At 48.4% G+C, this 24,461-nt stretch overlaps 1 protein-coding gene across 1 annotated transcript in view; it reads left to right on the top strand.

Annotated features, from left to right (window-relative positions):
- The first annotated feature begins 252 nt into the window (after positions 1-252).
- LOC147683291 (disintegrin and metalloproteinase domain-containing protein 9-like) overlaps positions 253-24,461 on the top strand; it is a 2,469,977-nt gene continuing 2,445,768 nt past the window's right edge. Inside the window, exon 1 of the mRNA XM_086944815.1 lies at positions 253-328. Coding sequence (XP_086800941.1) covers positions 253-328 — 76 coding nt within the window. The remainder of the gene's footprint in view (positions 329-24,461) is intronic.

Consider the following 24,461-nt stretch of genomic DNA (forward strand, 5'->3'; position numbering starts at 1 on the left):
TCTTCTCTCGTGGAGGTGATGAGTTTAGAATTAGTAGGAAATACAACGGTTTCTCTCTGGGTGATCTGTAGAGGAAACTTCCAAGACAAAATTATGTACATTGGCTGTGCGTGCGTGCGTACGTGACGGCGAGCTGTTACGTTCGTGCGTGACGGTGGAGCTGCTACGCTTGTCCTGTACCCTGATCCCCCGCCTTCACACAGCAGGGCCTCTAGTTCTCGTGTTCTCTTACCGGGCTACTCGGTTGATAAGATGCGTTTTCTAGTGGAGGACCTGCGTGTGTGTGTCGCTCTCACACTAGTTCTAATACTACCTTTTTCTGACCAAGGTTGGTGTGTGTTTTCACTTGTTTCTGAGAAAGTTCCGGCAAAGATACGCCTTTACTGTATTCGGCAAGCTTGTGGTGTTGAAATGTTACCGTGCCCTTTCAATGTGCGTTTGGGTTTTGTTGGTTGTTTTTAATAAGGTTAATATGAATGCAGACATTGTTTACTACAGAGATCAGGTCAATTTTATCGATTCCAATTTGACCCCAATACTCCCCACGCATTATTTAGTAAATGCATTAGGGTTCGCCTATGTGATTAATAAGAAGCTTTTATTGGCGTGGGTTGCAGCTTGCTGAGTAGTGGTACAATATAAGTAGGGCTCCCGGTTTTATGGTATTTATTTCTTTAACGTTTCCGTCTGTATTTATCCATATTTATTTTTTGGCCATTTTATCTCTATCCATATTTATTTTGTGTTTTGTGTATGAATTATTTTGTAAAATGTACATTTCCATATTTATTTAACTGATAGACATGCACTCATACTTTGATGTATGTGGTGATTTAGCTATTTAAGCTGCCAAATATTATGCAACATTACATTCACTAAATATTCGCATTATACCACAAATGTTTTTAACGTTTCCGTCTGTATTTATCCATATTTATTTTTTGGCCATTTTATCTATTTATCCATATTTATTTTGTGTATGAATTAAGTTGTAAAATGTACAGTTCCATATTTATTTTACTGATAGACATGCACTCATACTTTGATGTTGTGGTGATTTAGCTATTTGAGCTGCCAAATATTACGCAACATTACATTCACTAAATATTAGCATTATACCACAAATGTATGTTGACAGATGTCATTATTAATAGAAATTTTATCCTGTTTGTAGGTCTCGGCCTGATCCAGCGCATGTGCTGGCCTGCCCAAGACATTTAGTACCTGCTTTTAAAGTGCTACCAAAGCAGCCACCAGTTTACTGTAACGCGCACAAGCGCGCGCGTGCATCCTAGCGTGCTTTAGCGCATCATCGTGATCACTTTCAGAGCGATCGCGGTGACTTTCGCTTTCACGGTCACGCAGCGTTACTTTTACTGCCGCGTAGCCAATGCTTGTTTGGTTAGCCTGTCTCTGCTCATGTTAAATGCTTAGTTTGGTTTACTTCCTATAAGCCTTCCCAGCCGCCTTATTATTCTGCTTGCCCATGACTCATCTTCCCGATCTCCCGTGCCTTGCTCAACACCATCTCACCACTCCCGCTTGCCCTCCGAGGTCGCTGCGTTCAGTGACCCTTTCCGCTCCACTGTGTATTGATTTCCCAACCCCCCTTTTGCAGTTTTATACCAAGCGATCTCGGCCCATAGGTATTGGAGCGTTTTACACAAGCATCATTTTCATACCTAATTAATTTTTTGGTAGGGCCGGTATCATTGTGTGCATACTGAATTGTCTTCACAATCAATGTTGGAGGGCGTTTCGACAGACCGGTAGATTGAGGTCTTCTTTAATTGTTGGTGCTTCACATTAGTGCGTGGATTTGCTGGCAGAAGCCACTTGAAAGCTCAGACTCTGTCTGGAGCTTTCCGTTGCTCCGCCTCATCTACTTGAATTGCACAGGATGTTCCAGACTTAACATAGTTCTTGTAAATAGGCACCTACGACAGTGCACACTTGCAGCAGCAATAAAGCACCTTGTTTACAGAATAGCTCTAATAAGTGACAACTCACAATGTCCCACTTTGATAGGGTCATCTAATATTTCTCACTCGGCACCTCTTGTAAATGTCCCCTCAGGTAACTTTGTGTGATGTTGATTATCACATGCCATTGCCTATGAACAACCCGTAATGTTTTAACTTCTCCCTCTCTGTCTAATGTCACATGCCTCCGCGCCTCTTCTAAACAGCCTTTGGAAATCAGCCCTGCCCCAAACCACACTCTTGCATTTTGAGTTACATTTCATGTATGGAGCAAATGTAATTTTGCTGCAGTCTTGCTTAGCACTGTTTCTTATGTCTCTTTTCCGTTTGTTTTTTGGCATTGTTTCTTATCTCTTTTTCCCGTCTATCAGCCCTTCACTGACTCCCCATCCGCCCCCTTCACTCTTCCTCTCTCTCCTCCCTCTCTTAAAAACCTGATAAAACATTACAGTTTACTTTGTCTGCATATCATTTCTTTTGTTAATTTTTTTAGGATCCCTGCCTGTGCTTAATTGCAAACTCGTACTTAAAGGCACATTTTGTATCTGTGGGGGAGGGCAGCACCTCAAAAGGATACATCAAAAATTCTGTGCACCTTAATTAGTGAAACCACCAAATGGATCACTAGGCACTTGCACAGCCCCCTGTAAACACACTACCATTGCCGAGGCTTACAAACCATTAATTCCTGCTCTGCAGGCTGCATGTCAGAAGGCTCGACTTGCTTAAAATACTTTTTGGAAATATAAAAACTGGTGTGGGTAGCTATGTACAGTACTACACACATAACTAAATGCCACCACTTTGGCGCAAGCTTCTCAACCATTACATGTGCAGACATCACACTGTACAACATTTCTAAAAACAGTTGACATGTTGTCCCACTATGGGGAGAGTTTGTGGAGGGGTGCAAGAGAGGTGGTAAGGTTTTTGTGTCAGTGAAACCTAGGCACCAGCTGAGGGGACTACTACGCGCTAAGAAAACGTTGTCCTAATTCAAGCTCAAGTTGAAACCAGTAGCTTCACTAGGAGGTTTACCTTGAACATAAGGGGTAGTAGCAGCATCAAAACTATAAATGACTTCAAAATGAGAAACCCACTGCGCGTCTGTGGTTTTAATGCTTATTATAGTTAAAATGCAATCACTTACCCTAATTGAATTGATCGTCTACTAGAAGATATTTGGACGGCACCTCTGTAAAACGTACAAAACACGATCCCAATTCTAATGCTTAAGCTCTGTTTTGGCCATTTTAAGGGCAAGTTTATAATGTGCTCAACCATCTATGTTTCTAGGTTTTGTAAATGGTACCTCCCACAAACACCTACTGGCAAGGGAACATAAGGCATCAATCATACCATCGAGCTGTTGATATTAAATGCTTTGATCATGAATTAAGTAAGGCATTTCTAATACCGTGACTTGAGTCAGTAAAACAATCCATGATTTGCACCCAGCTTGTGTTTCTGATAAAGAGATACAAAAATGAATTTAAAAAACACTGTTACGCAGCCGTACTGCACTAACTGAAAACAGTTGGGTTGTTGTCCCACTAGAACATAAAATATAAATATGCACACAAACAGTCAAAACACTGGCCCTTTCATTGACCTTACAAAACAGCCCATCTGGCATTGCATAATTGCCTTATAGGCAGGGCCACTTAAATTATACAACAGGAAAGGCCAAATTATGGGGCAGGACTGGGTACATTATGCGGCAAGAAAATGCAAATTGTGCAGCTTAGTGCTGCATATTTTGTAATAGTATTACTTCATTATTTAGTGAGATCAAAAACAACAAGCATTGGCATAGCCAATAGGTCTCGTTTATGGGACCTTGTAAGTATTTAGGTATGCAGCACAATATCCTTGTTGCAACAACAGCGAGTGTTGCATGGCTAAACACTTATAAGGTCCCAAAGGTGAGACCTATTGGCTATGCCAATGCTTGTTTTATTTTCCCATGCTGACCATCTGCTCAGCTGTTGAGCTACGATTCTGAAAGACAGCACAGAGTCACTTAGAAGAAGCACCATTTTCTTCATTTATCCACTTTTAAAAATAAATGCAGACAGAAAACATGTTGTTTTCTGTGTGTATTTACCTGTAAAAATCTGTGAAAACAGAAAACAGGGAGCCTTAAATATAAGTCACGGAAAATGTATGACTTGCTCATGTACAAAAAAGGCAATATATAGTGCTGATACTAGTGGTATTATAAAGTGGGGAGATTAGGTAAATGGTGGAGGACAAATATAGATTTGTTTTGACTTTAGAATTATGCTTGAAAGTGATGCAGCTATGGAAAGAATAGATTAAGGGTGAATGGAAAACCATAAAAGTACAGTTTAAGCGCTGTTTTTTGCAAATCCCAAAAAAACAAGATTTCAAAAACTAAGTGTAAAGGTCTTGTATGGTTATTGTCCATTGTTAAGATAAACCTATGAAAATTAACTTTGCATTTTTCAACTGAGCATTTGTGTGATATAAGTGAAAGAAACACACTGAAAGTGAGAATATTGTATTATTGAGATGGGCAAGTTTTTGTTCCAGATTTCTCTTACAAAGTTTTTTTTTAATTTTGCATTGCACTTTTTTTTTATTATTGCGAAAAACTTAAACATGAACATAAACTCTGAAAGAATAGTGAGAATATAGTAAATATTTGCATTTGCATTCGCATTGTTACTTATGCTTTGCATTTTCAATTATTGTGCTATGTACTTTGAAGTTTATGTGTTGTAACAAATACTGTATTTTATTCCAAGGCATTTGTTCAAAATCGCTGTGCCACTGCACCTTCTCCACCATTGAAGTCATGACCATTGTACCTGCTAGATACTGGATTTTGCCTGTTTTAAGAATAAAATGTTGGTTTCTTTATATTATATAACAACGAAAATACAGTAAACTTTTTATTACTTTGGACACCTCAAACCCTTTTTAACAAGCTAAAATACCAAACGTAAAGCAAGCTAAATTAAACAAAGCCTTTGCCTTTTTTCTTCTTCAGAAATGTGCAGTTGAAGTTTTTTTATATTATGTAACAACGAAAATATAGGCAGCTGTTAAAATTACTTTGGAGAACTCCAACCCTTTTTAGCAATTATTAAGATAAAATACTGTTGAAAGTGAGCCCATAATTCTATCAATGCCCAGGCTGCTGGCGCAAACCGCCTCTTAGTTTCCATTCCGAATAATTTACCAAATAAAGAGACGGGCGCTGGAACAGAGTTTATTTCTCATGAGGAGAGCCAGTCATTTCGGACACGAAACACAGTGTCTTTCGGGAGGTGCTCTAACAAGTGAGCGTGAGACTCTGGCTTTTATACATTGCAGAACATTTGATGATACAATCAGGTCAGTGTGTCGCAAAAGGAAAACATTCCTATAATCCTCGTGATGATCCTACTCCACATACGTTCACAATGGGGACCCTTGACCTGCTGATAAGAGGGAAGGGCGATCGTGCAGCTGAGTGTGTCGTAGGATGTGTGCGCCTGATCATGGCCCAGGGGGTGGGATGGCTAGGCATACAATAAGGGCAGTAAATGGTATCTCCTGGCTTAGGCGATGGCCTCGGACATGTGTGGTCAGCCGAACTCGGGGGAAGGGGTCATCAAAGGAGTGGTATTCATGCCTGCGTGGACAATCGAGCGCGGAGGGAGGGCTCGTCAATAGAGGGGCATTCATGGAAGGGAAGGAGGTGCTGGTCAGGCGCGGCCGTGACTCTCAAGGACAGGGCTTTGCGGACGAAGAGGGTTTATGACTTGCTCATATGAGGAGAAGGAGGGGGGGGGGTCAGGGTGCATGCAGGGCCAGAGTCGCGCAGAGAGAGAGAGAGAGAGAGAGAGAGAGAGATCTTATGACCTGTACATGAGAGAACAGGGGTAGTCAGATATAACTGGGGGGCTATGTCAGCTGAGGCGAAGGATGCCTCTTCAAGAGGGAAATGGGGGGGGGGGGGTGCCTGGGTCAAGCAGGAGGGTTGCCTTTCATAGCAGGGTCGCGCAGAGTGTTGGGTTTCATGGTCTATGTATGTGAGAGTGGGAGAGGGGGGGTGCTCAATTGCGCGCAGGAGGGAAGTCAGTGATTCTAATGAGTGGGCAAGAGGCCAAGGTGCCTAAAATGGCTGTCATGTACACATGGGTACAGGCCTTTGCGGGCTGAGGGATGCAGTCAATGCTTTACAATATTTCATGGTGCGTGCAGGGAGGGGAGCGGGAAAAGGGAAATGAACGTTGCCTATGTACATCAATACTTCTTATTTTCTACAGTCGCCCCTTTTTACATAGCAAAGTTCATTTTTGCAGTCGATGAAGGTACATATAAACAGGTGCGATCGAAGAATTTGCATTTGTCAATACTAACATATGTCATATAATCATGGACAGTTGATGTATTTGGCAGAACGCAGCACATAGGGGATGGCATTTGTCGAGTTCCTATCATTTCAAATCACTACATAGCATAAATGTTTCTGACTTAAAAATGTGACCAATGAACATTTTGACCAAGTAGTCAAGGGAGGAATTCAGTTCAATACGCAAGATCTCTTCGTCACAGTGTCTTTTTATCAGTGAGCCATCACTGGTAGGCTCTAGTCCGTGTCCTTTCGTTGGCGCTGTAGAGCACCGGCGGTGGAGCTATAGGTCCAGCTCGGTTCTATCCTTACGCGTTGCAGGGTGCGGTCAGTCCTCTGCTGTTAGACCACAGTCCTGTTCCCTAACCAATCCTTTGAGTGGCGCCTTAAGCTTGGCACCTATATTTCCGTGGCGTAACCCCATTTCCATCTAGATGCTGTTCTTCCTTTCAGCAGAGAGTCGCATGGAAAAGAGGGTGTGCGGTTTCGTTAGTCGATGGGAGTGAGAGGGCGGAGTGGGGGCAGATTTTCCCGGGACACACCAAAGGGACCAAGGGAGCAATGGGTAACAAGCAAGCAGGCCCACCAATCGGGCTTGAAAAGAGGGACGGAGGCTCCAGGCACACGTGGGTTGGCGGACAGAGAGCTTCAGGACAGCCCTTCATTCTTTCTTTTACCGCCTTTGAGAGTGCTGCCTCGTCCCGTTTCTTGTTGTCCTGCGGCTCCACCTTTGGTTGAGGTCGCATGTGTCTCATGATCTGCAGCCACGCTGTGCGTCACGTCCGGCCCTTCTCCTCCGGTGATTGAGTATCTTTAAATGGGTAAAAACAAGTTTTAGAGAACTGGCAGGAGAAGAGATTTTTACATATGAATTCCACTCGCAATCCTAGCACCTGGCGTTATGCTCATTGGTCATAGTCAGAAGTCTATTACCATGAAGTAAGTAGGTGGGTATTTCTACTGCGTTCGCACCAAGTCTAATCGGCGTTCGTTCATGACATATATGGACAGAGGTCGGACTCTTATCACTTGCGTATTTCAACAAAAACCCCAAGATTGACAACATTCAGGAGAGACTCGTCCTTCTAATTCGAGCCTTAACAGTCTTACATTTCCCTTTAGAGCTGGCTAACTCTTTAAAACAGAGCGGGGGTGCAATCATTGAAAGACAGAGTCAAACATGTTTTTCTCGAGGGGCGGCAGTTACTCATGGTCATCAGATATATATATCGGGGACAGTAGCTGGGGTCGATCAAGTGGGGCGGGGACGCTTCGGGCATTCGTGCTTGGGTGCAAAGGGGTGGGGCAATCTGGGCATTGGGGGTCAATCTGGACCTTGGCGCTTGTCTCTAACAATAAAAATTAGGATGCCATTGACATATAGTTCCCCTATAAAAGGCCAAATTGGGGGACCTTAGCCGTCTTACCTGTCCTTTCCTTCTCAGCCAATTCAAGTTCATTCATTTTGCAGAAAGGAGAGGCAGTAACATGGCGAGATACAGTCATTTTAGTTTCGGTCAATTTCGCTGAACACCTTCGTGTTCAATATGTATCAAATCAGACTGGTGCCGGTGGGGCACAATTTTACCAAAAAGAGGGAGAGAAAATAGGGAGACTCTCATAGAGAGTGAGAGTCGTCCGCAATCTAAACGAGCCATTCGGTACACGTATGACATGTAGATAGAGAGATAAAAGGGGTGGAGAGAGAGAGAGACGTGTACGAAAATAGGTCATTTAGTGCGCTCACAACACGGAACAGCAAAGGTCGGGTAACATGCAGATATAGACAGAGGGGAGACATATATTCGTACGTTACACACACACAAACTCAGACAGGGAAGACGGCACATGTATTACACATATACAAGACATTCACAACAAGACAGGAAACAATTGTTAGTCTACAACATCTGTTTTTATATATATCCTACGTATCTTTACTATCCTATTTATCTACGTGCTTAGCTCTTTCTGCCCTTCCCCCCTTTTCCTTCTCGTTTGACACGCCTGCGAGCGTTCCCAATTACCAATACTCACACCTCCGTTTAGTTGATCGGAAATTAACCTGGTCGTGCTAGTTACCCATGGTTGGATCTTAAACCATTTTTTCTGTTCCCTCCTTTGGTGGGAAGTTCTCCAGGCTGAGGCAACGGCAAGTATTGATCGGGAAAACAGTCGGACAGCTTGGCTATATCTGTAAGAGTGTGAGAAAGGGGGCAGTGCATTTTGAACATCGGCAACATTTCTAACTTCCTAGGCGGGTGGTGCCGTGGCAACCCTTACCCGTACAATTTTTCTTTGTCCTTTCCCTACCTAGTCAAAACGTCCAGTTACATTATTTAACGCGTCGTTTCTAGTCAATTTTTTTTTTTTGTCATTCAGTACTTGTCCAGTCTCTATGTCAGTCCATCCTCCCGTTGCTATGTTCTAAGGAGGAACAGTCATGTTTAAGTCTACGTCTTTTTAAAAACTTTTATTTGTCCTAAGGACCATGCTCATATTCCCTTTTTCCCCCTCTCATCGGCGGTTCGGTCGTCGTCCATCCATACATCAGCCAGTGTTCCGACGTGACCTGCAGAAGGGAGGAAAAAGAAGGGGTGGGGGGCAACATTCAAAACCTCATCAACGTGCAGTAATCCGGAAATGCTTTACCTACCACATACTCGACCTATTTTCACGTAGTGCATTTCCCTACCATCACGGCGTTTAAGCCCAGATGGACCAGAAAGGTCAGACAGATAATCATTGACGATCTGTGCGACATGAGCTACTTGGTCGTAACCCCTTTTGATCGGGTACAAGGGTGGCGGTCAGGTGGCATTTCTGTGGTGTCGTTTTAGGGCTTCTAAAGCACCTTTCCGGCTGCCTGTCACACATAGTGTGGCTGCTAAATATCGGGTCCTTTTTAACCTTTAGCCTTCATCATACTTTCTCGTTGCTCATAGTAGTAATACATTCAAAACTCATTAATGCAATCCGCTACAACTATGCTTTCGTTTCCAAAATACCTTTAATAAAGAGGGTTGACACATAAATACAGGCCTACAACCCGGTGGGCTAGCCACGGAGCAGATTGGAACTGTACATGGGAAGAAAGAAGCTGGTGGCAGTTCATTGCATAAAGTGCGGCAGTGCAATAAAATCATATTAAACTCCCCTACAGAGCAAGCAGGATGTATGTCAGTAATTCATCTTTAATACATTCATAAATACATCATCCAATGTTCATTCATTACCTTAAATTACACCAATTCATTTTCCAACTCATAATCAGTACCCACCCTAAGTCAATTCATTGTCCAAGCACATGCTCAATATCCTTCATATCTACTTTCATTATCCAAAACGTTATATATATCTCGGGGCAAAAAGCTTGCGCAATCAGGGTGCAACAAAGTTCATTAAAAACGTCTCATTTTATGTTGGCGCCATTTTGGGTGGGGTCAGGCAAGTTCCAGCACAGTCAGAGTGTCTCTAGTCTCACATGGTTGGCTCAGAACTTTCCGTTGGCAGTTCAAAAAGTCTCGTGCTATGTGGTTAACAGTCTAACAATATGGACCATGAGTCAAAGAGTGGGAAGGGCGGCAACAATTTTCCTACCGGGTCATTCTGGTGTTCCTCCGGAACTGAACAAGCCTGTGCCGTGGCGGCATCTTAGCCATTTCCGATCCGAGTCTGGTGCCGGCAGGAGTAGCACCGATGTCGTGGTTCCCAGTGAAGGGGGCGGGGGCACCCATGCAGAGGGTCGGGGGCCCCCCGGCTCTTATAGAATCTTCAAGGTCGAGGAGAGACGATATGGAGCGTGTGCCCGTCCTGGGCAGAAGACCGCTTTTTGATGTTGACCCTTCTTTAAGCAAAGAGTGTTGGGGTGTTGCTGGAAGCCTCCACCTGGAGGGAGGTGGGGGAGGGTCGTTCGCGCCACCTCCCCCTTCCAGCGACCCCGCGCCGTTCCCCGGCTCCATCGTTTTCGACATTGGCCGTGCCAGCCATTGATGATGGGGGGGGGGGGGTGGTCGGCGGCTGAGGCAAGACAGCCCCCCCCCCTTCCCCTGGCGACATGTGGCGGGACTACCTTCAACTCTCCAGGGAGCGTGGAGTGTGGCGGGACTGCCTGCACCTATGCAGGCAGGCGGCGAATTTGGCATCTGGCGGGACTACTTGATTTGCCGCCGTTCTTGCCTTGGCTTCGGCTCTGGACCAGCAGGCGATGGCATGCGGCGAATTTGAAATGTGGCGGGACTACTTGATTCGCCGCCGTTCTTGCTTTGGCGTCGGCCTTTGGCAAAAGCCGGATCGGGTGAGAGAGAGGGGTGGTCGGTGGCCAAGGCAAGACAGCCCCCTCTCTCCCCGCGGCCTGCAGGGCGGCAGAAGGGAGAAGACGGAGAGGTCCTTGTCATCCTTTGGACCGCCTGCCCAACGTCATCTCCTCCTGACCGTGGCCAGGCGAGTCCCTCGTGCCTCCAGGCCTCGCCTTCCGGATGGGCGTAACCGCGGACCTGTTGCACTTCGGGAGCTTCCGGAACGGGGGTAGGTGCCTATCGAGTTGTTTCTATTTCATGTGACCGTTATTTGGGCGGGGCGGGCAATGAGGCAGACATGTTGGGAACAGGAACAGGCAGTGAAGCCTAGCTACCTCGTGGCTATGTTCTGCTATCGAATCTTTTCGCCATTTTACATTTCTTATTACGAATTATTTCTAATGTTTCTTATTTTTGGTGAAGTCAAAAGCTCATCAGGGGGTTACTGACTTAGCCTGATTTCTTTTTATTTTTCTTTCTCTTCCTTAGCGTGTTTCGAGCTAAAGCTTTCTGTTAGTAGGGAACGGTGATCACTTCATATTTTTATGTGTCCTTTTCACTAGGGGGGGTACATCTGGACGGACCAGACCAGTCCCCTCCAATAAATGGTCCGGGGTGGAACGAGATTATCGATCAAAAGGGGAACATATATTCCTTCATTAGGGTATCATCCTGGACAGACCGAGCGATGTACTTCCACTTACTAGGGTAGCCTCCTGGACGGACCAGTCGGTCTATTTCTATTAAATGGCCCATGAGTAGAGAGCATATGTCCTCCATAAGAGTAGTCTCCTGGGCGGACCATGCGAGCTACCCCACAATAACCAACCAGTGGGGAGTGGGTAGGACTGACGAATTCACAAAGGGGCATAACCTACCCTTTTCTACTTGCAAAGACTAGACAGAGTGTTTCTATTTCACGTTGTTTGCAAATAGAAAATACCTCAAACGAAACAATTCCTGGAACAACAATGTCCAGGCAACCAACCAATCAGTGGGGAGAAAAACAGGCATGACGGATTACAACGGGGACAAATGTCTGCATTACCTGCCCTTCGCTATCCAAAAAGGAAGACAGAATATTTCTACTCGTCTCAGTTTGTAGACAGGGAAGATCTCAAAGAGCAACAATCGATTATTAATCGACTTCAAACAATCAGTGGGGAGAAAAGTAGGCATGACGGATTACAACGGGGACAAAAGTCTGCATTACCTACCCTTCTCTATCTGCAAAGAGGGACGACGTTCCTATTCGCCGCTGTTTGCAAACAGAGAATGTCTCGTTCTCAAAAGAGAACCAATATGTCAAGTAGCCCTCAAAGCTAAATGAACCAATACCAACCAATACAATATCAGTATACAAATACCGATTTCAATACAATCAATCAATCAATCAGGTGGATAGAACCACCCTACCAATCAGGCGTAAAAACACCCTACTTAATCTTACCCGGACCGGACCATACGGACAGTTCTTCGACTCCCTCCTCCAGCGCCCGATCGTTCTCTTACTCCATGTAGCATTCCTGTGGGATTCCAGTCAGGACAATAGGTCACTCAAGAGAGGTCCGTTCAGAATTGGTGAAGTTCTGTCGATCGGCAGCCGGGCTAGGGCCCTCTCAAGGCAGGTATACTCCGATCATTTTAGACGTTCACTTCTTCGTCTGGATCTCTCTTACCGAACCCTATGTCACTGATGGACCCCGCGTTGGGACGCCAATTGTTGAAAGTGAGCCCATAATTCTATCAATGCCCAGGCTGCTGGCGCAAACCGCCTCTTAGTTTCCATTCCGAATAATTTACCAAATAAAGAGACGGGCGCTGGGAGCAGGAATCAAGAACAGAGTTTATTTCTCATGAGGAGAGCCAGTCATTTCGGACACGAAACACAGTGTCTTTCGGGAGGTGCTCTAACAAGTGAGCGTGAGACTCTGGCTTTTATACATTGCAGAACATTTGATGATACAATCAGGTCAGTGTGTCGCAAAAGGAAAACATTCCTATAATCCTCGTGATGATCCTACTCCACATACGTTCACAATGGGGACCCTTGACCTGCTGATAAGAGGGAAGGGCGATCGTGCAGCTGAGTGTGTCGTAGGATGTGTGCGCCTGATCATGGCCCAGGGGGTGGGATGGCTAGGCATACAATAAGGGCAGTAAATGGTATCTCCTGGCTTAGGCGATGGCCTCGGACATGTGTGGTCAGCCGAACTCGGGGGAAGGGGTCATCAAAGGAGTGGTATTCATGCCTGCGTGGACAATCGAGCGCGGAGGGAGGGCTCGTCAATAGAGGGGCATTCATGGAAGGGAAGGAGGTGCTGGTCAGGCGCGGCCGTGACTCTCAAGGACAGGGCTTTGCGGACGAAGAGGGTTTATGACTTGCTCATATGAGGAGAAGGAGGGGAGGGGGTCAGGGTGCATGCAGGGCCAGAGTCGCGCAGAGAGAGAGAGAGAGAGAGAGAGAGAGAGAGATCTTATGACCTGTACATGAGAGAACAGGGGTAGTCAGATATAACTGGGGGGCTATGTCAGCTGAGGCGAAGGATGCCTCTTCAAGAGGGAAATGGGGGGGGGGGGGGGGTGCCTGGGTCAAGCAGGAGGGTTGCCTTTCATAGCAGGGTCGCGCAGAGTGTTGGGTTTCATGGTCTATGTATGTGAGAGTGGGAGAGGGGGGGTGCTCAAATGCGCGCAGGAGGGAAGTCAGTGATTCTAATGAGTGGGCAAGAGGCCAAGGTGCCTAAAATGGCTGTCATGTACACATGGGTACAGGCCTTTGCGGGCTGAGGGATGCAGTCAATGCTTTACAATATTTCATGGTGCGTGCAGGGAGGGGAGCGGGAAAAGGGAAATGAACGTTGCCTATGTACATCAATACTTCTTATTTTCTACAATACCACATATTAAAAAGAATGCAAATGAATATATATGCATTTTATATCCACAGAAAGATGAAGGGCAAAATTCTCACTATTGGGCAATAACTCTTCAATTTACAGGGTATCGTTGAATTACCATGTTGCTTATTCATATGGCCAATAGAAAATACAGATTACGGTAGAACATGATTTTGCTGCTAGAACAATACAATCTGCACAGTAAAGACCAGTTTTGGGGGGGAAAAAGCCAGTCTTACCACCTACCTGGTTACTAAGCTAAACGCTTGGTGCTAAAAACAAAAAGTGGAGACCTCACACCAAAGAAGAAAAACTTGTTTTTTTAAATTTAAAGGTATTCCAAAATAATGGATACCTTCTTAAAAAAGAACAGCAGCGCAATTCCCATACAGTCACCACACACACTTGCTCACAAAGACAAGCTTTGACGCAATGCAACAATGCCTAGCAGTTGGAAATTTCGAATTCACTGATCTTGAAACTATCAGCCTCCCTTCCCTGCCAATAGAAGGAACAGAATGTAACCACAAAGCTCGAGAACTATTTTTAGAACAGGCACATGACTGTTTTATGATCCAAGACTTTGCATCAGTTGTCTGGCGCTGTAATGTTATACAGAAACCGTCCCAGTGGATAAAGGAGGTTAAAGCATATCTTCAGAACACCACGGAGTGTGCATATTTAAAGCATTGTAATCACTTTGTTTGGGTTAGTTTAAGTTACATTATGCGCCAACAACAAACTCATGACAGAAAAAAAACCTTTTTATTAGCAACAAACACTTTATAGAAAAAAAAGCTTTTTTATTAGCGGAACAATATCATAAAGAATGTGAAAATTAATTTAAAGTTCCACCCACTAAATCAGAGCTACACAAACATGTTTTAAATGCATGCAGCCAGGGGAAGATACGTTTTGGTAACTAGTATACGCTGTGCAGCCTTAACATAAGGAGAAAAGTTCCTCAACATTTGGGCACGCTGCCCCTGCTTCACCATTCAAATCGTGACCCTAGTGCCTGCAAGATAACTGCAATTGTGACTGCCTGTTTAGTTGTAAAATATAGCAAAAATTGCTGTTTAGTGGGGTACCTAGAGCATTTGGTCCTGGTGCCACTGCACTTGCTGCACTATTGAAATCATGGCCCTAATTCCTGCTAGAGAATTGTACTTATGACTGCCTGTAGTAAAATATAACAACCAAGAAGAGTCCCTCTAGGCTAAATGGACTATCTTTTCCACCGTTCTTTATAGTTTGGAAACAGAATGTTTTCTTAAAATAACCCTCACCCACTAAGATATCCCATGGTAGCATGCTTCATCATAGGATTCTTCCCATCCCGCTGCGGGACAGGCCGTGCTGCGACCGACAGAGACATGGGAGCACTTTTAGTTAAATACTATAAAGAAATGGGTTTTATAAGAGTGGGAGTGTATAATCTAGGGTTAAACAATACCTTGCCAAGTAGGAACAAATATTTTATTCAGTCCTCTTGCTGGTATAGTTAAAAATGGGGCAGTGAGAGGCAATCATTTATGTGCGTGTATCTCAAGGTCAACATGTTTCAAGCCGTTACCCCAAGGCCTTTTGTCAAGACTATAGGATAATGATCCTTAGTACCACTCCTGGTAGTGACACCAAATAGGTCTCCTTAATAAATGTCAAGGTAAAATATACATACAGTAAAATACCCAACTGGTAGTTGTTCTTTAGATATGTGTTATGCCATGATATGACCCAAGGTGCTCAACGGGGGAAGGGACGCTTGTAGTCAAACATTTGTCAAAGCTACTCTTTTGCGAAATTGCCAGTCCACTGCTCCAACTGTTGTTATAGGCCTGACGAAAAGCCCTTGGGTAACGGCTTGAAACATGTTGACCTTGCACCCACGTCTCTGTCGGTCGCAACACGGCCTTCCCCGGCGGGATGGGAGGAACCCTATGAAGAAGCATGCCACCATGGGATATCTTGGTTGGTGACAGTTATTTATTTTTTTAAAACAAATTTTATTCGTCTGCACAAATACAAATGCATAGCCCCGAGCTCCGGAGTCTACTGCACACAGCAGTGAAGCAAGTATAACATTGTCAGACATTTTCATGAAATGCCAACACCCCCCCACCTAATCACCCCCAGATCCCGCTGCTACCGTACACTAGATCGCAAAGAAATAGTAGTATAAACAGTGAATACACGCCAGTTCCATCAGAGCACCACTGATGTACTCCAGCGACCCCCTTCAGTTAGATTGTCGGAAGGGTACCACTCTCCGGTGGGGGATCCAAGTCCAGCCCCCTGTTATCGGCCCACTTTTTTCCAAATCCAAAAGTGCTTACGGGGGCATCCCCTGGCCAGAAAGATGGGCTGCTCCAGCCCCATGCAAAAGTCCATGCCGTTCTTCCAAGCAGCCAGGGGCGGGGCCAGAGGTGCCTTCCAGGCTCTAGCAATATCTCTTTTAGCCAAGGTTAGACCAAGCAACAATAGGTGACATTTGTAGCGGTTGCCCCAAACCCCCTCCATAACATGTAATAAGGCGAATTTCGGATCTCTAGGCAGCTCCCATGCCAGTACCTCTGATAAGCATCGAAAGACCCTAGTCCAGAACCTATGCAGCGCCAGGCATCCCCATGTGGTATGGAAGAGAGTGCCTACCTCCGACCCGCACCACAGGCAATCAGGAGACCCTATCATACCCGCCCTCCATAGACACTCCCTGGTGAAGTAGGTGCGGTGTAGGTATTTGAACTGTATAAGCTTCAGGCGTGTGGAGATCGCCACCCCCCTAGGACTCGCCAGGGCCTCCATCCAGTCTTTCTCTTCTAGCTCCCCCACATCCCTCACCCACGCTGCCCGCAACCTCTGTAGGTCTGGGGAACAATGTCGCACCAGGGACTGGTATATACGGGAACGTTTTTTTGGCCGGCAGTTCCCCCATAAACAGTTGGGCCTCGAGTAGCCTAAAGTCTGGGAGAAGGTCAATGTCTGTCAGATATGGTGTCAGCGCATGTCGGAATTGAAGGTACAGAAAGAATTGGGAGCGGGGCATCCCAAATTCATCCTTCAGGTCTTGGAAGGACTTCAGGGTATCGCCTGACATCACATCTCCCAAGGAGGGGATGCCTATTGCGTCCCACCCACCGAAACCCCTAAGGGTCTCCAAGTGGGGCAAGCGGCCATTGTGCCAAAGAGGGGTTTCCAGGGTGAGTATATTTAACCATCTCATTCGACGCAGCGCCTGCCGCCAGACAGAGAAGACTACTCGTGTGGCGGATGGAAGACCCCGCCGAAGCGGCACCGAGTAGAGTAAAGCATGGACGGACTACGAGCCCATCAGGTGGCGCTCCACTGTGTAAGCTGGATCGCCCCTGTCACCGTACCACCAGTCTTTGAGGACCAACAGATGTGCTGCTTGGTAGTACGAAAGTATATCCAATGTGGCAAGGCCCCCCGCGTAAGTAGACAGGAAGCATGTCCGTAGCGCAACCCGTACAGTCCCCCCCTCCCACAGGAACCCGCCCAGCGCTGAGTTGACTTGCTGAAACCAGCGAGGCCGAATAGGGTATGGATGGTTCTGTAGATGGTACACGAGCCGTGGGAGCTCCACCATTTTGAATATGGCCTACCTCCCAAAGATGGACAGTGGCATACAAGACCAAACCTTCAGATCTTCCCGTGTGCGATCCCTAAACCGGAGTAAGGTTACACGCTCGGGAGATGCCCGCACTCTCCGACAAGTAGACTCCCAGCTACTTCATCCCCCCAGAAGCTAACTGCAGGTCCACCGCTCACTCACCGATCGGCCGCCCTTCGCCCAGTACCCACAAGGTGGATTTACCCGGGTTCACATACAGGCCAGAGAATTTCCCGAAAATCTGCAAGATGCGCAGCAGCCGCGGCCCCAACCGATCGAGGTCCGTGAGGAAGAACAGCACATCATCTGCGTATAACGTTATTTTGTCGGTGAGACCCGGGGGCCACCGAAAGCCCTTGAGCTGGGCGTCTATGCGCACCCACGCAGCTAAAGGCTCCATAGCAAGCGCAAACAGGTATGGAGAGAGAGGACACCCCTGACGCGTACCCCTCCGAACCGGAAAGGACCGAGAGATCGCCCCCCCAACGCGCACGGAGGCAGTGAGGTCGGTGTACAACAGCTGTACGTAGGCCAAAAAGTGAGGACCTAAGTTGAGGCGCCGTAACAGGGCAAACAAGTACGTCCAGCTCAATGAGTCAAAGGCACGATCCATATCCGCCAAGAATAATGCGGCCTGCTCACCCAGACTCCTCCAGGCAGAGTTCGCCACCTGCGCACGCCTAATGTTGTGTTGGGTCGCCCTCTGGGGCATGAAGCCCGCCTGGTCCGGATGAACCAAATCGGCAATGTAGGGCTTAAGCCTGTTAGCTAGGGCTTTGGCCAAAACCTTGGCCTCCGTGTTAAGTAGTGATATTGGGCGGTAGGACGCATGGCTCTCCGGGGGTCGGCCCGGCTTTAGAAAGACCACTACCTCGGCGTGTCTCCAGTCTGGGGGAGCACTCCGCCCTCCCGCGCCTCCTCGATCACCGGGCGCAGGCGAGGGCCTAGCTGCACATGAAATCTCTTGAAAAATTCACAGGGGAACCCGTTTGGGCCCGGCGCCTTACCGGGGCTAAGCTCACCCAGGGCCGTGCCCAGCTCCTCATCCGTGAAAGGCTTGTCCAGTAGGTCTCATGCCTCGTCAGGGACCGACCGCGGGGGGAGGTCGTCTATGAACCGCTGAACGACCTCGGTCGATAGGCACTCCTGAGGTGCATATAGCCCCTCATAGTATGCGGCAAAGCTCTCCGCGATAGCTGGATATCCGGGCCTTATGGGCCGGGCGGCGCAGGGCACGCCTTAATCCCCGAGTTCACCTGCCTTGTACAAAACAGAGACACGAGACACTCCGTTGAGCGTGGAAGCCAGGTTTATTAGCTGCAGCTAAGCACAGTTATCCTAGAAGTTACACACAGGGGTGGATTCTAAGGAGGCTGCCACTTCAATCCGTGGGACACAGTCTCTTATAGTAAAATGTTTACATTCTTTCACTTCTATTGCAGATAGAACAGACCAATGAGAAAAGTTGAAAAACAAGCTATCAGGTATCTCAGATACGCCCCTTCCTCAGACTCCGTGTGCTACCCCTCCCAACAAATTAATCAGTAATGATGTCTACAATCCGCTCTCGCAGGTGGCAGGACATGCTTGTGTACCTCAAAGGACAGTTGTGTAACAAGAGAATACAAGGAGAGAATAGCGAAGGCCAATCGGATAAGATAATGTAAGGAAAGAATAGGAGAAGGCAAATAGTCAGTCGAGACAGGGATCAATCGAGCCAGACATGGATTAACTAACTTAGCCAGGCCCTGACATCGGGTTTTCGCAAACAAGAGCAATGGAGTTTCTTCTTAACTAGAAGGACACGTAGCAGCTGGGAAGGCAAAAACACACCGTTCGCCGTCCTGCCTGAGTGAAGGCAACACAAAAGGGCGACGGGCACAAAATGGCGGCTAGATACGGGACGAAGTCAGAAATTGCAGAACCTCATAGCAGAGGGCTCCGAGACCGGCGATCCCGCCGAGTCCAACAACTGGGGTAGCGGCTGGGCGTGGAGAGCACCTTGACATAGGCGGTGTAGCATCTTACAGGATTTGTCCCCCCATTGGTACACCCGACTACGGGTAGCCAGCCAGGCCTGTCATGTCTCATCAAGCAGGACCGCTGCGTATTGCTGCTGGGCCAAGACTAGTTGCCGCCCAATAGATCTACCACTCTCCTCCCTGCTCCTGCGTTCCAAAACCTCCAACTCCGCCTCCCGCCGCACCAGGTCCCGCCGCCTCTCCACCCGGGCCGCCGCGCACCAGGAGATATCCACCCCACGCAGGGTAGGTTTAGGGGCCTCCCAAAGGGTCGTCGGGGATTCAACTGAGTCGCTATTGGTAGTCAAGTAATGGTCGATTTCCCAAAACATATGCTCCCTATATTCATTCTGTAGCAAATGCCATCCGGACATGCGCCATCGGAACGGGTGCCTGGCTAGATCAACACGAAAAGTGAGCTCCACTGGTGAGTGATCGGGCAAAGCCCTCGGTAAGATGTCTGATGACACTATCCTCTGGGCCAGTCCCCTGGGGACAAACAAGTAGTTCAGCCTGGAGAACGAGCATGCACCGAGGAGAAATAGGTTTACTCTCGGCGTGCGCCGTGCCCATATCTCCAGACATCCGTCCAGTCTAGTCCTGTGACGAGGGCACGGAGCTTGGTGGGGGGTCCCTCCACGTCAACACCCGCGTCAGTCACTCCCTTCCGCCACCAATCTATGCGTAAGTCCATCACGTCATTCCAATCCCCCCGAACTATTGCAAGGGTGTCCGGCATTACACTCCAGAGAGACATGACCTTCTCCACCAGGGGCCACTGCAGCGGCGGCGGGGCGTATATACTACCAAGTGTCACCCTGTCGCCCCCAACCCTCCCCTGGACAAAGATGTACCTGCCCTGAGGGTCGGACCAACACTGTTTGTGTGTGAAGGAAACCCTACGATGTATGAGGAGCGCAACCCCCCGGGAGCCCCTCATGAACCCTGCATGATAAACATATGTATACCCAAAACGTTGTCGGCAGAGCACTTTTGTACCTAGTAGGTAGGTCTCCTGAAGCAACAGAGCATCTACCCTGGCCCTCTTGGCATACCGGAGAACCGCCCCCCATTTCACTTTGTCTAGTACCCCCCGCACATTCCAACTCAGGATACGCAGTGTGCCTGGAACTACCCGCACCCATCATGAACAGTTGACATTTGAAGAAGGTACTATATGGGCTGCAGAGGCCCGATGGTCCAGCATGCAAACATCACAGTATATAGACAGCAGCAATTTAAGCACAACCAAACCCCCCCCCATCTCAACCCAACCACTAACACCCCCCACCTCCCCCCACCCGCACCTCCCAACATGGAAGCACCTGTTGCGGTTGGATCGCGGACTGGCCCCCAACGGGGGACCGAGAGCCACCTCCTCCAATGGATCCCCTGAACATACCCCATAACTAGGGAGTCACCACCCCTACCGACTCACTCTTACAGGGCAGGTGTCCAGCCTAATACAGGGCCCCTGAGCATCCCGAAGGCAAACATAGGGTTCAGTGTGAGAGTCGCAGTCCTAATTTCACCCCACTTGGCAGCCCCTGCTCCAGATCAGGCTGCGGAGACGCAGATCCCGTACAAGATGCATGGCCAGACCCCTATCTTCTACAATGCCTCTGTTGACTTCTCAGTCCCTCACGGACCCCTCCACTCTAGGAAGAGTCGGAGTCACCACCCGGGGGCGCATTGACCCTGATTTTCACTGTCTCGTCTGTCCATTGAAACACTTCCTCCGGGGAGTCAAAGAACAGCGTGCGGGACTTGTAGATGACACGCAGCCTCGCGGGGTAGAGCAAGGCGTATTGAAGCTTGAGGCCGCGAAGACGGTCCTTGGCTGCTAGGAATGATTGTCTCTCTTGCTGGACCATCCTCGTGTAGTCCGGGAAAATGAGGATAGTAGCAATGCCAAGCATAAGCGGGGCCTTCACTCCCGCCTTTCTCAGGATGGCGTCTCCGTCGGAGTAATTTAAGAACTTGGGGATTATCGGACGCGAACCAACAGGAGGCTTCTGCATAAGGGCCCGATGGGCCCGCTCCACAACGTAGCAGCGGGTGAGAGCGTCCGGGGGGAGCCAGCCCTCCAACCATTGGGCCAAGAAGTGTTCCACATTGTCCCCCTCGCAACCCTCCGGAAACCCCACAAAGCGTAGGTTGTTCCGCCGTGCCCACCCTTCTGCATCTTCCACCCGCATGGCCAGGCCCTTCTGTAGCGTCTCCATCGCCGCCATCTTTTTCTTTTGAACGGATACTTCATCCTCCACTTCGGAGATGCGGGTCTCCGCACTGGTGATTCTTTCAACTGCGTTCCGCAGGTCTTGGCGGAGCAGCGTGACATCCGCCCCAACTGCCCGATCTTAGCATCCAACATGTCCCTGGACTGTGTAATCGCAGCCAACAACGCCGCATTAACCAGGGCCGAAGCCTGTAAACCGGCAGCGCCAGCCGCCGAGCCGGCTTCAGTGAATTTGTCTAGTGTTCCCTGCTTGGAGTGGTCATGGCGGCCGCAGCTGGCGAGACCAGGAGCAGGCCCCTCTGCACCAGGGACGGTTACTATCTGGGATCCACGGATCAGCAGAGGTCCAGGCGGGCCGACTGATCCACCACCACTGCCCACTGGCCAACCCGGCGCGGCTCTTCAGGGAGTAAAGGCAGGAGAAGGGTTGCTGGGCGAGGCACCAGGCCACCACCGCGCCAGCTCAGGAAGGCGAATCCCTAGGCACCACTCGAGCCCCGTGCACGGGACACCACTGACCACCTCCGGGGTCCGGCCTGACCCCCAAGCCTCACAACCAGGGAGCAGAGAGCATAGTCTAAGCTAGGAAAGGCGGATAAAGTGGGGGAGGAGGACCCCAGCGCCCCTGATACCACCACTCACGACAGGCGAGTCCGCCAGCGGGCAGCGTCCACACAGTCGATGCACGGGGCCCCCAATCCAGGTTGTAGACTAATAGGGTCGCTGCTGGCCCCAAAGTAGCACTAGGGGGTCCCCAGCACGGACGCCTCTCCACTGGCCCAACACACGACTCCCACAGGGCCCGATCTAGCCCTGAGCACCCCCACCTCCGGGGGGCCTCAGCCCAGCAGGACCACGCCGACCGTGACGGATAAGGGGGGCCCCGGGGCGCCCCCGACCTCCTCCAGGCTCACTCCACTCACCGCAATGTGTATGGTGCAGCTAGGCACTCTGGATCACTTCTGCCAAACCAGGCCACATGCAGCTGGGCCCCCGACACCCTCCACTTCCAAGGGGTGCCCCCCGATCAGCAGAGCCACCCGGCTGCCGTTATCTGCAGTCTCTCGCTAGGGCGTATGGAGGTCCCAAAATGGCGGCTACTCCCGCCGGTCACCCCGGGAGCCAGCCTCTCTGCTGCCCCGCCGGGCACCGCAGCTCCTTTTCCTTTCTCCCCAGGGGCGATCCCGGGCCCGCCAGCCCCACGGTCCAAGCGCGCTCAGCTCCGCCTCTCTTCGAGCAAACTGCGCTCCGTCCACAGCCGCCTCTCCAACTTGCGGCCGCCGCCAGCCAAGCGCGCCCGGCCCGGGCACCGCCAAAATCGAGGCCCCGGCTGCAGGCCCAGCCGGACTTTGCAGGCCCCTCCGCCTCGCTGGACTGCCGCTCGCCGTACGAAGCCGCCACGGGGCCAGAGCCGCCGCCACATGATACCCCGGAGCAGGGTAGTGCGCTGCAACACTGGGCGCCCTCGGGGATGCACAGGGCCAGGATAGACGAGCAGGATAGTTGCAGGCTGGTCGGAGCTCGCGCTCTGCACGACCTCCATGATCGCTGGCTAAGCCACGCCCCCCGGTGACAGTTATTTTGAGAAAACTTTCTGTTTCCAACCTATAATGAACAGTAGAAGGATAGTCCATTTAGTATAAAGGGACTTTGCTTGGTTGTTACATTAAGCATGGGAGGCTGAGTCCTCTGTATCCTGGCCTTTATCTTCGTTTTTGATTTACGTAGTAGTAAAATGTAGCAATATTTGATGTATTTGAGGAGTTATGACAACTTTTGGCCCCAGTGCATCATTAAAATCATGACCCTGTTGCCTGCAAGGTAACTGCACTTGTGACTTCCTGTTTAGTAGTTAAATATAGCACTACTAGGTGTGTGTGCCTAGAGCTTTTGGTCCTAGTGTCGCTGCACCATTGTAATCATGACCCTAGTGCCTGCTAGATAACTGCACTTATGACTGTTTGTTTAATAGTAAAATTTAGCAATAATCTATATTTAGCAGGGCCTCTAGAGATTTAGGCCTAGGTGTCACTACACCTACTGCACAATTTAAATCAAGTCCATTTTAACTGCAAGGTAACTGCAATTGCAACTACTTGTTTAGTAGTAAAATATAACAATATTAGGTTTTTGCGAGGGAAAGATAACAAAATGTAAAGGGTATGCAACATTATCCATAAGAAAAAAGTTTGAATCACCAACGCAGATGGGAGTGAGTAGTTAGGCCATGGGGAAACGGATAAGAAGACACAAAAGGGAGAACAGGCTACAGCCAATAGAAACGGAGCAAAGTAAGCTGGCAAGCATTTGGACAAACAAAAATTGAAGGCGGGACGTAAATTCCTTTTTAGGTATAATAAAAACACTAGATTTCACGAACACAGCGCACGCGCTGTGCAGGCAAAACCTAACAATGAATGTGCCCTTGTGTAATCTATCTGGTGCTCATGTAAAGCTTAATTGCTCCAGTACCTTCGGGTCGAGTGCGTGCTAAAGAAGACGGCCCCTAAAATAAAAAATACATTCAGGACTGCAAGTTACAACAGAATTCTTTTGCTTCATGTTGTTCTTCTCCTATACATAACCACTCTTGAAGATCATGTGGTAACATTTCATTTTATCTCTTAAATTTCATACTTTATCCTCCCCTGAAAAAAGATAGTTTTTCTTTGCCTTTGATCTATACCACTATGAAAACAGGCTTGCCTTTCACTTGAAGCTGATATATCCATGCATTCAAAGACCAATAAGAGGGGGCAGAGACTCAGAACTACATCTCTCCTTTACTCATCCCATACCTCCTACTTCTATTATGATATTCCAATTAGCACTTTCTGGAATCTTCTCTCTTCTATCCCTCCATTATCCTTTTGAACCAAAATACCAGACTCACATGTCCACTGCTCTAATAAATTGGTATTTTCCTATACTAATTCACCACTAATGATTTTGGGTTCCGGAGTGGCGTGCTACTCTCCGAAAAGCACTTTGATGCCTCATATGGGGTAGTAAGTTCCGTATAAGTGC

This window comes from Lissotriton vulgaris, chromosome 11 (assembly GCF_964263255.1).
Source record: "Lissotriton vulgaris chromosome 11, aLisVul1.2, whole genome shotgun sequence".
NCBI lineage: Eukaryota > Metazoa > Chordata > Amphibia > Caudata > Salamandridae > Lissotriton > Lissotriton vulgaris.